Below are 12,353 nucleotides of genomic sequence, written 5' to 3' on the forward strand. Positions count from 1 at the left end.
AGCTCTGTCTGGGCACAGGTCAAAGGTGGATCAGATCCAAGAGATGTTGACTGGAAACCCCACTGTCATCAAGATGGTGGTGAGCTTCAACAGAGGGGCACGGGGTCAGAATGCCCTCAGGCAGATCCTTGCTCCCGTCGTTAAGGAGATCATGGACGACAAGGCGCTAAACATCAAGACGGACCCCGTGGACATTTACAAGAGCTGGGTGAACCAGATGGAGTCCCAGACCGGAGAGGCCAGGTGTGTGTGTGTGGGTGTGCGTGCGTGTGTATGTGTATGTGTGTATGCTGCTGTCTTTCTTGAATCAGATCCCATCTTATGGAATTTTCTACAGTTCAAAAATAAATTTGAACTGTATGTCTGTATGAATTTGAATTGCTGATGTCTGTATACACAGTATTTGTGTAAATACTAAAACATGAGCTGGTGAGGAAGCTCATTCAGATGTACTCATAACGGCAGCCCATAATCTCCTCTTAACCGTTGGGCCTGTTTCCTGGACAGCAAGCTGCCGTACGACGTGACGCCAGAGCAGGCCATGGGCCACGAGGAGGTGCGCACGCGTCTCGAGGCGTCCATCAAAAACATGAGGGCCGTCACCGACAAGTTCCTGTCCGCCATCGTAGTCTCCATCGACAAAATCCCGTGAGTGTGTACACGCACGCAGGAACATCGCTGTGTGTGTGTGTGAGTGTGACTGTGACTGTAGGGTTGTTTCAGTGATGGCTATCTAGAATGGAAACTCTCATAGGGCTCATTGCTCCCATCATCATCATTGTGTAATGTATGGAAATGACCTGCGGCATGCTAGAGTTTGCATATTCAAACCAGCAGGGGATTTCATAGGAGGGTTTGCTGCTATTGATAGAAGTGTCTGTAATTTGATGTGTGTGTGGGGGTGTGTGGGTGTGGGTGTGGGTGTGGGTGTGGGTGTGGGTGTGGGTGTGGGTGTGTGTGTGTGTGTGTAATTTGGAACTAATAAATGAAAGCCCTGTGTGTTTTGTCCTCTGTAGGTATGGGATGCGCTTTATTGCAAAGGTTTTGAAGGACACGCTCAGTGAGAAGTTCCCTGATGCCAGTGAGGATGAGCTATTAAAGGTGTGTGTGGAATGTCAATGCTGTCGAAATGCTTTCAGTGAAGCCCTCAGTGGTGTCTTCCTGGGCAAGTTGTATTTTCTCAGGGAAAAAAAAGAACATGTCTATTTATGAGAGTGAAAGTACAAATCTGTTATCTGGTAAAACAGCAGAAGAACTGGTGTGTTGAGAGTTTGTGTGTGTGTGTGTGTGTGTGTGTGTGTGTTGCCTGACTGAGCTGTGAAGAGCAGACCTCGTCACTCTTTCTCCCTGCCTCTCACTCTCTCTTCCTGTTGCTATGGTGTCAGACACTCTCCACACTTTTATAACTGAATCTATTTCTATGGCTTTTTTCTTCCAGCTTCTTTCTCTCTCTCTTTTTCTTTCTTTCTTTCTTTCTTTCTTTCTCCCTCCCTCTCTCTCTTTCTCTCCCTCTCTCTCCATGCCCTTGACTGCTGTTTTGTCTTCCTTTGTTCCTTCCTTGCCCCTCCTATTCCTCTCCAGTTCTCTCCTACTTTGCCTTTGCTGTTGTGTGGAGATATTTACTCTGGGGCGGCCAATCAGGGAAGGTGAGCTTGCGCTCTCTCTCTTTCTTTTTTTTCTTTCCTTCTCCCTCCCTCTAGCTCTTATTTTATGGCCTGTCCCACTGTTCTCTTCATTTATCTTACTTCTTCTTTCTGCTTTCTGCTTTCTGTTTCTTCGCTACTCCCTGCAGACACAGGCATTGATGAGGAGATAACATTTTCACATCTACTTTTAGACCAGAGCTGCAAAATGACTCACTTCCACTGTCGCTGTTTTCAACTGCCAGCCACCATTTGTTTACTCCTTGCTAAGAGGCTTGGCTCCCCATTAAAAATCTTAGTATAAAAAGGCATTAACATGAAACTTGACACTAGCAGGTGCACAGCCTCTGGTGTGTCTAAAATTAGGTACAAGATGTTTCAATTAACATCCTGAATTTGTGCCAACATGCTCAGCATTGTGTTAGTAAGTGTGTGAGTGTGTGTGTCTCGTGTATTTCAGATTGTGGGCAACCTGCTGTACTACCGTTACATGAATCCCGCTATCGTGGCACCTGATGCTTTTGACATCATCGAGATGTCTGCGGGCAGTCAGCTGACCACTGACCAGAGGCGGAACCTGGGCTCCATCGCCAAGATGCTCCAGCATGCGGCCTCCAACAAGATGTTCCTGGGCGACAACGCCCATCTGAACCCGATCAACGAGTATCTCACCAGCTCCTACCAGAAGTTCAGGTAGATAACCACACAGCCATTCACCAGCTCCTACCAGAAGTTCAGGTAGATAACCACACAGCCACTGCACTGTCCCTGTGAAGACATGAACGGAGGGAACTGAACTGAATGAGCAGCGGGAATCTTTCATATAAAAATCTATTTCTCATGATTTTGTAAGATTATGTTCCTACTGGCAATATCTTTGTATTGCATTATTGTAAGAATATATGTACAGTATATAGAATATACAGTGGGGAAAATAAGTATTTGAACCCCTGCCTATTTCGCAAGTTTGGCCACTTGCAAAGAAATGTGTGATCTATAATTGTAATGGTAGGTGTATTTTAACAGTGAGAAATAGAATATCAACAAACAAATCCAGAAAACTGCATTTTATAACATTTATGACTTTATTTGTATTTGATGCAGAAAATAAGTATTTGAACCCCTAAGCAAACAGCAAGAATTCTGGCTCCCAATGACCAGTTATATGCCCAAGAAGCACACAGATTAGTCCTCATTAGGCCTAACAAGGTACACCTGATCTCAACTGGTGACGTGTATAAAAGAAACCTGTCCAAAGAATCATACTTCACACCTTCAACCTCACCACCATGGGCAAGACCAAAGAGTTGACCAAGGAAGTCAGAGATAAGATTGTAGACCTGCACAAGGCTGGAATGGGTTACAAAACCATCGGCAAGCAGCTTGGTGAGAAGCAGACAACTATTGGTGCGATTATTCGCAAATGGAAGCAACACCAAACAACTGTCCATCGCTCTAGGTCTGGGGCTCCATGCAAGATATCCCCTCGTGCGGTATCGGTGATCATCCGAAAGGTGCAGAATAACCCCAGAACTACACAGGGGGAGCTTGTGAATGATCTCAAGTAGGGCTGAACGATTTGGGGAAATAATCTAATTGCGATTTTTCCCCCAAATATTGCGATTGCGATTTAATATGCGATTTTTTTGTTTTATCCTAATTTTTTTCCCAACAAATCGTAATGAATGATTTCAATATGACCAACACAATATTAGATATATTTAGTGTAAAATATTATTTCCCACAATTAGATTTTTTTATTTAACTGCTCATTACAGAATCAAGAACAACAAATCGGTGGCTTTGCCACTGTGCATTTAAGTAATTTAAACAAAGTCATTGTAAGAATAAACACAAGGCATGCACTTTTTAAACAATGTGCAATATTTACCATCTTAAAAAAAAAAAAAAATTATAATTTTTTTTTTTTTTTTTTTTAGATCACGTTTTTAATCGCGAACGTTGCGGTTAGAAAATCGCGTTCTATCATATCGCGATTAAATCGCAAATGCAATTAATCGTTCAGCCCTAATCTCAAGGCAGCTGGGACCACAGTCACCAAGAAAACCATTGGCAACACATTATGCCGTAATGGTTTGAAGTACTGCAGAACTCTCAAGGTCCCTCTGCTCAAGGAAGCACATGTACAGGGCCGTCTGAAGTTTGCCAATGAACACTTGAATGATTCTAAGGAGGATTGGGAGACAGGATGTGGTCAGATGAGACCAAAATCAAGCTCTTTGGCATCAACTCGACTTGCCGCGTTTGGAGGGGGATGAATGCTGAATATGACACCATCCCCACCGTCAAGCATGGAGGTGGAAACATTATGCTTTGGGGCTGTTTCTCTGCCAAGGATACAGGACGACTCCACTGCATCGAGGGGACTATGGATGGGGCCATGTAATGTGGAATATTGGGCTTGAACCTCATTCCCTCATTCCCTCCCATTGAAAACGCAACCTTAAGGATTTGGAGAGGATCTGCAAAGAGGAATGGACCAAAATCCCTCCTGAGATGTGTGTAAACCTGGTGACCAACTACAAGAAAAGTCTGACGTCTGTGCTTGCCAACAAGGGTTATTCCACCAAGTACTAAGTCATGTTTTGCTAGGGGTTCAAATACTTATTTTCTGCATCAAATGCAAATTAAGTCATAAATGTTATAAAATGCAGTTTTCTGGATTTTTTTGTTGATATTCTGTTTCTCACTGTTAAAATATACCTACTATTACAATTATAGATCACACATTTCTTTGCAAGTGGCCAAACTTGCGAAATTGGCAGGGGTTCAAATACTTATTTTCCCCACTGTATATCTATGTCCTCATTTAATAAAAATGTCCTTGAAATATATCAATGAAAAATGTAACAGTATATCCATCCAAGAATGTATGTATTTAATTGAAATATTATAGTATTCGTGCTGTAAGTCGCCTAGGTTAAACTGTCAAGGTGTTGGCACACACATGAGCTAACAGACATCTTGTCCTCTCTTCTTTTCTACTCACGTTGTCTCTCTAGACGCTTCTTCCAAGCAGCGTGTGATGTGCCGTCACTTGAAGACAGGTTTAACATTGATCAGTACTCAGACCTGGTCACCCTCACCAAACCGGTCATCTACATCTCCCTTGGTGAAATCATCAACACACACACGGTCAGTCAGCACCTCAGGATATATTATAAGGACTTTCTCTTCAGAGTTCTGTGTGCATGGGGGGGAGAAGAATGTTTATGATGTGGAAAATGTCTACAGATTAGCTTCAGAAATATGTCAGTTCTGATCATGTGATCTGAAGTGTGATTATCCTTTGTTGAAAGAGGAGTCTTGACTGGTCTTGGTTCTTTTTCCTCTCAGCTCTTACTGGACCATCAAGATGCCATCGCATCCGAGCACAACGACCCCATCCATGAGCTGCTGGAGGACTTGGGCGAGGTGCCCACCATTGAAGCACTGATAGGTGAGAAACGAATGGGGCCAGGTGTGGACTAACTGGACCTTTTTATCAACATCAAGAGGAACATCTGAGTTTATTGGTTGCTCTTAAAGTAGCTGAAAGTTCTACACGGAAACTACTCCACTAAAAGGATTCTTTGGTGCCTTAGTAATTCTGAGGGGTTTAATAACGGTCCTGCTGTATATCTGATCATCAAAACAATTTATAATAGTGACCAGTAACCGGATGTCAGTCTTCAGTGCTTTTTTGTTTTGTTTTATTCAAAAATTTTGAATCCTAGTGTGCATATAGGGATCAGTTTTAGCAGAGAGTACAGAAATCCCTTTCAGTCCCTGTTTTGATGCTTTCGCCAGGATCTGAGATGCCCTGAACTGAGCCCAACTCTTTCACAACCTCTCCCCACAGGAGAGAACCCCCTCCCTCCTAATGACCCTGCCAGGGAAGTGATGGGGAAGACGGAGGTGTCTCTCACCCTCGCCAACAAGTTTGATGTCCCGGCCGAGGCCAACGCTGAGATGGATGCCAGGACGCTCTTATTGAAGTAAGCAGCCTTCACTTCTGGGCCTTAGTATCTCACCGATTAACTGATAAGAGCACACTGGACCGGGCATTGGTGAGTGAGGTGAGTGAGGTGAGTGAGGTGAGTGAGGTGAGTGAGGTGAGGTGAGTGAGTGAGGTGAGTGAGGTGAGTGAGTGAGGTGAGTGAGTGAGGTGAGTGAGTGAGGTGAGTGAGTGAGGTGAGTGAGTGAGGTGAGTGAGTGAGTGAGGTGAGTGAGTGAGGTGAGTGAGTGAGGTGAGTGAGTGAAGTGAGTGAAGTGAGTGAGGTGAGTGAGTGAGGTGGGGTTTCTAAGTGGTTGCTAGTGGATCTAATCCGTTTCCAACCTCATGGGTGTGTATAGCATGTAAGAAGCAAGTAATTGTCTTTGAGGGTTTGTGTGTGTGTTGTAAGTATATCTGACTGATTGTCTATTTGTCTTACCTTGCTCCAGCACCAAGCGCTTGATAGTGGATGTAATCCGTTTCCAACCTGGAGATACCCTGACTGAGATCCTGGAGTCTTTACCTTCTCCTGAGCAGGTGAACATGAGTTTCAAACACACGTCATATAACCATCAATATTTTGAGTTTCATATAGGCGATAGTTTACCCATTGCCTCTCAATCAGGAGTTACGGCTGCTGAGTGAATTGTTCTATTCCCACGATGCAGGTGTAATCTATCGGAAACATCAGTGGCCAGTTTTAATGTGGTAGTAACTTAATGCTAGCAACAGGGTTATTTCGATGGAGCAGTTCTGTTCGCCCAAGATACGTTTTGCTGATGTTGACAAATAAATGATTTATAGGATTTATTTTGTCTTGTAGTGCCATTGCGTTGATAATAATTTTGTGTAGTCGTAGGCTGTTAGCTTCTAGAGATATGGCTTCAACACAACCTAGCTAGCAACAGCTAATCATGCATTTCTGTGGTCCTCGTCATCCAAAGATGCTTGAAAAGTGCAAATGAACCCCCACCGGAACCCCCCCCCCCATTGTTTTTCCTGCTGCAAAAAATAAATCTGCATTCTAGGCTCACTCATAAAACCCAGTTTCTTTTCTCATGTATGGTCAAGAACAATATAACAAATCATGTTGCAAAGAAGCCTACTCTATATCAGATGGGTGGGCTTTGGACATCACATTATCTCAACAACCCTTCCCCCAGTTTGTTCCCCTTACTGTCCAACACTTTCCTAAGCCACTGCAAACTGAAGCTCCTCCAGACAGTCTGAAGCTCTCTTCAACAAGCCCCTATGAAGGCATCTAACGGCTCCACATGAAGCAGTACTGGAACTATAATCAGCAGATTAATATGAACTGGACGGACGGGATGTGTTTCCATTTGCATTTGCTGCGGAACTAGCTCTAAGCTCACAGCTAACAAATCCATCTCTGTAAACCATGCTGGACTGCTTGCAACAGTGTTGCGTGACTCATGTAATTGAGTGCAGCTCTTTGACAGACGTCGAGGCCAAATTCACTCAGGGGATCACACAAAGGACTCATTGTTTCTCCGAATGATAGGCCGATGCACGGCAGACAGACAGCGAGTTTGTCAGCTCTCTGTTTAAATCCAGCCTCAACATGTATCAAGAGCATCGCTCCTGTCAAAGGCCCAAACCATGATGGATTTCCACCCATAAAAAATGCTGTTGTATCTGAGAAATGTGGGAGCTCTCCCAAATCCAACAACAGGATTAATTCCAGAATGGGATGAGAATGTCTTTACTCTCATCCAAAGACAAATGTTTATGGTTGGTAATGCCTCAGAAGCAATGAAAAATTGCCTTCAGGCAAGCCCGTAATGTGGTATTCCTTTGTAAACGAATGCTCTCGATCCCACTCTCTCTTTCTCGTCCTTTATCCCCATATGTCTTCTGTCCACAGGAAGTGGAATACCAGCGAGCCATGCAGAGGAGGGCCATCCGGGACGCCAAGACCCCGGAGAAGATGAAGCAGGCCAAGCCCGTGGTGGACGACAGCCTCACCCTCCAGGGCAAGAAGGACAAGATCAAGAGCAACCTGCAGCGGCTGGGCGAGCTGGGGAAAGTGCACCCTGAAAACCGCTACCAGGACCTTATCAATGACATTGCCAAGGTAACTAGGCTTGCATGTGTTGATAAAGTTTGTGACCACCACTTTTATGTGAATAAATTAATGTGTCATGTTACAGGGTTATGAAATTGATTCATTCAAATGAATTCAAGCAAATATTCAAAGAATGTAAACAGCGGTATACAGTATAGGTACAGGATCTATAACATCATCTGGATTTAGGGATCAGAGAAGCATAATACAGAGGATTCTGACCGTAAAACAAAATAGCCTCTGAATTTCCATTAAGTCTCAGTGGCATAGATCCCTGCATTTGCTTCGTCTTCAGTAACGTTGTTTCATAGTGTATTAGCACTCAGGAATCACACAAGTTTTCTTTGAAGTGGAAATTTGGTGTAATCAGGGAATGTTTGATGCAACCACTGGCATACATGGCTCTCTTACCCTTTGTTATCAGAGTGTATTCATTCAGTACGGTTGCATTTGACTTGTGATTGAAATATATGAAGTGCATTATACAATATACTTTTCAAACATGAATTATTTCAAACAACAGTCAGCTTATTGTGCTCTGACAAAATTTGAATGGAGCTCTTTCTTGGCTTGAAAGGATACTGTAGTTTCAAGTGTTTGGCTCGATCAGATTACCAGCCATGAAAGAGCATGCGGCAGCACAGCATCTGAGAGCTTGAATGAAGCAACACATCTCAGTGCTGGGAACACTGAGGACCTTTCCCCTCAAGGAGGGAATCAGCAGAACCCGGTGGATGGTTTCTGCCCCTCAAGGAGGGAATGAGCAGAACCCGGTGGATGGTTTCTGCTCACATGAGCTGGATTGATCGCAGGCCAAGGCTAAAGGCAGGGACGTAGACGGCAGTTCACTGAGAGCAAGAGAGAGTTGTAAACTCTCTGCGTTCTGTTCAAGCGTGTCGAAACAGAGACCACAGAGCTGGGACATGCGCGCGCACACGCACACACACACACACACACACACACACACACACACACACACACACACACACACACACACATACACACACACATTATTGAGGGAATATCTGCCAAACTCTGACCTCAGTTTCCTGTGTCTGCTTGAGGCTACACCATTTCCCAATAATACGATCCCTCAGACCAAATGACGCATGTACCGTTTGATTATGGTCCCTGGCAGCAACATACATTCTCACGTCGTCTTGACATGAACACACTTCTAAAGCTCTGTCTGCCTCTGTTGCAATGTTTTCTTGCGTAGGATATCAGGAACCAGAGAAGGTATCGGCAGCGGAGAAAGGCGGAGTTGGTGAAACTGCAGCAGACTAACTCTGCACTCGGCTCCAAGACCACCTTCTTCAATGAGCAAAGTGACTACTACAACCGATACATCAAAACGTGCATGGACAACCTTGCCACCAAGGGAAAGTAAGTGAGCCTCAGATGATCTCTAGTTGACCGGGGTATGGCCTTAACAACAGGGATGTCAGATTTGAGTGTTCAGCATACATGTATCTTAAAAGAGTGTTTTTACAGGGAATTTTCAAGAGTTACATCATTAAAAGATCACAAGCTATTTAGGTGTTCAGACTGAGGAGTAACCAAATGGAGAGGCCTACTTCTCTCAGAAGTCACGTGCCAGTGACAAAAGCGTGTCCAGCTGCACCTGCAGTGTCATGCACACACTCAAAAGGAATGCTTCTCACCTCTGCTTACAGGCCCAAGAAGCCTGGCGCTGCGAAGGCCAAGAAGAGCAAGCAGGTTTCTCAGAAATATACCGCAGCACGGCTGCACGAGAAGGGCGTCTTGATTGAGATTGATGATCTGCAGACAAATCAGTGAGTTTGCTCTTTACATTCACCACTTATTCATGCATTCATAGTGTATTTCACACATTCATATGCTCACTCTTGGACACACTTTCCTGATACTAGGAGCTGTCTCCTTAATGTTCAACTCACTCTTCTGTCATAAAGCACTGAGACCAAATAACAATGGATAATCAACTTGGTCTTACGTCTCTGTCATCAACTCTGTCAGCAACAAATGGCTTGATATATTTACTCTTTCAGTCAAACTCAAACTCTTCTTTCCTCTACCCTTACTGTGATGCTGTTATGCACCTCAGTGCAATTATGATCTCTGTAGACCATGTACTACTCCTGCATTCCTCAGTCTATTCAATTCAGCCATCTCAGTTCTCCATTTAAGTAAACCCTGTTCGTCGCCCTGTTTTTTTCCTCCACCTCCACAGGTTCAAGAATGTCATCTTTGAGATCTCCCCATCTGAGGCTGTAGGCGTGTTCGACGTTAAGGCCAAATTCATGGGTGTCCATTTGGAGACGGTCATGTTAGAGTACCAGGTATTTATACACTCTATTTTCCAAATTCCAGTTTTGTCATGTTTAATCATACTGCTCTGTTAGACTTTCATGTCATATTATAGTCAGTTATGATAATATGTTTAAACATTGTGTGTGTGTGTCTGTGTCTCAGGACCTTCTGCAACTGCAGTATGAAGGTGTTGCAGTGATGAAGTTGTTTGACAAAGCCACCATCAATGTCAACCTGCTCATTTTCCTGCTTAACAAGAAGTTCTACGGCAAATAGAGACTGAAAGACACTTTATGAAATGGATTAAATAAAAAATACTCCTCCTTCATGTTCAACCAAAAAACTCCATGGTCTACAGCCCTTTACCCTTTTTTGTTTGCTGCACTACTACAAGTTGTTGCTTTAAAATCACATGTGCCTTATTCGCAATGGAGAGTTCTTCTGAGCTCACAGCCGTGGCTGCAGATGGTAGATGTTTGTATTGTATATCATTGGTCATTATTGTATTGCAGTTGTGTTGAATGTAGTCCAAAGGTCAAGATGTATTTTATTAGTTTGCTAGGAATTTGCTGCATGAGCGTATACCATGTATTGTCATGTAAGGAGGATATTCCCTTTTCTAATTTGTGTGTCACTGAAAGAACACATATTTTGCTTAAGAATATTTTTGCTGTTGGAAACATCCAGCAATCCCCTTGAATGACAATTGCCCTTAATGCTAAAAATATCAAGAAACAGAGGTTTGTGCAAACTTGTGAGATGAGTGAAAATGATCCAAAGATGTAGTGATTCACTGGGAAACAGTGTCTGTCATGTATGCTGTTCCAATTCCAAGTGTGCCACTACCCAGAAACCTCTGCTGTGTTCCACTCCGGACATTCCATCTTGGATGTGAACCTCATAGGAAAAAGTCGATTTTTTTCAGCACTCTTTAATGCTGTTTGCATTTTATTTACGTCCTGCTATTTCTGTTTTTGTGTGTATTCGTCATTTTTTGTTTGTTTAATTTTAAAGGGGAATCAATGACTTATCATTGATTTTTTTATTTGAACACAATTGAAGTTATACAATGCTCATGTAAGCATTGGACCATGGACATATGCAAGAAATAAAGAAAAAAGTTTTGTAAAGATATGTTAATTACGAAACTTAATAAAATATAAATGTTTTAGAACAGTTCTATAGGCCTTTCTTCAATGTATGTTCAGACTGGTGTCTGGAAAACAACAGAAAAGGATATGGGAAATTTGAACTCTCTTCATGATGACTTTTTCCACACCAACTGCAATAGAGCATTATTACAGACACACTTTTGCTGTTTAAATATCCAGTTCTACAGTTGCCACTTGACACTTTATGTTATAAATATATTGAAATGGGGTGAATGTATTAACTTGAATGTTTGTTGGACTTCAATTCAATTCAATCAATCAACACATAAATTCAAGATGTCAAATATTTTTTCGGGTACACTGTAAAATAGTAAACCTTAACAGATATTTAACAGAAAAATCACTCCCCATCACATTTTTGCAATGTTCTGGATATTATTTTTTGGGGGGTGGGGTGGGGTGTACTCCAATAAGAGATTTGCCATCTGACCAGGCCATGAACACAACTCTAGGACTGGTTGAAAGTCATGGTTAGATTGAGTGCATTGTCTGTTTTTATGTGCTAAATAGCGAGTACCAGGTTTACAAAAGATGGCATAACCACCAAACAGGAAATGGGACAACATTACAAAAGGTGTAATAGAGGAAGTGAACTTTTAAATTAATTACATTTGCTATATATTTTTTTATATTTCACCTCATATTTGACTTTTCATGCATTGCCATTGTGTGGCCAATATGCCCTGAGAATAAAGTAGCCTACAATAACTTCAACATAGCTCCTTTGTTCTCATTAACAGAAGGCAGCTGTAAAACTTTTGGTCTAAAACTAATGAACTAACTACCTATAAGTTGCAAAGACAACAACAGTCAACTTGGCATTGATAAAAGCTTGCTAGCATGATATTGGCTTTTCGTGGGGTGTGATGTACTGACCCACAAAACTACATAGTGCAAAGCTTGGAGGGCTGGTGGGAATGACAGGTGTGTTTATTTGCCCTTCAAATTACCATGTACCATGAACTATAACTAGTTGTCTATAAAAACATACTTAAAAAAGTAACAGGCTGCATAGTGTTGCTTGAAGTTCTTAACAAACAAAATGCCAACACAGGGCAAAGGTAAAATGGTCAAAGATTGTTTGAAAACACATGAGAACATACTAATAGTTTGTGTTTTGTTCATGCCAACCTATGAATGCGAGAACTGGACGTGAGAAATGT

The 12,353-nt window shown here is 42.6% G+C and overlaps 1 protein-coding gene across 1 annotated transcript in view; it reads left to right on the forward strand.

Annotated features, from left to right (window-relative positions):
• Window positions 1-11,194, forward strand: part of iqgap1 (IQ motif containing GTPase activating protein 1) — a 49,680-nt gene extending 38,486 nt beyond the window's left edge. Inside the window, exons 25-37 of the mRNA XM_012836589.3 lie at window positions 19-243; window positions 508-648; window positions 1,017-1,101; window positions 2,104-2,336; window positions 4,667-4,799; window positions 5,001-5,103; window positions 5,506-5,641; window positions 6,090-6,177; window positions 7,526-7,735; window positions 8,946-9,112; window positions 9,403-9,522; window positions 9,939-10,047; window positions 10,181-11,194. Coding sequence (XP_012692043.1) covers window positions 19-243; window positions 508-648; window positions 1,017-1,101; window positions 2,104-2,336; window positions 4,667-4,799; window positions 5,001-5,103; window positions 5,506-5,641; window positions 6,090-6,177; window positions 7,526-7,735; window positions 8,946-9,112; window positions 9,403-9,522; window positions 9,939-10,047; window positions 10,181-10,294 — 1,864 coding nt within the window. The 3' untranslated portion in view covers window positions 10,295-11,194. The remainder of the gene's footprint in view (window positions 1-18; window positions 244-507; window positions 649-1,016; window positions 1,102-2,103; window positions 2,337-4,666; window positions 4,800-5,000; window positions 5,104-5,505; window positions 5,642-6,089; window positions 6,178-7,525; window positions 7,736-8,945; window positions 9,113-9,402; window positions 9,523-9,938; window positions 10,048-10,180) is intronic.
• The last annotated feature ends 1,159 nt before the right edge of the window (window positions 11,195-12,353 follow it).

This window comes from Clupea harengus, chromosome 6 (assembly GCF_900700415.2).
Source record: "Clupea harengus chromosome 6, Ch_v2.0.2, whole genome shotgun sequence".
Lineage (NCBI taxonomy): Eukaryota > Metazoa > Chordata > Actinopteri > Clupeiformes > Clupeidae > Clupea > Clupea harengus.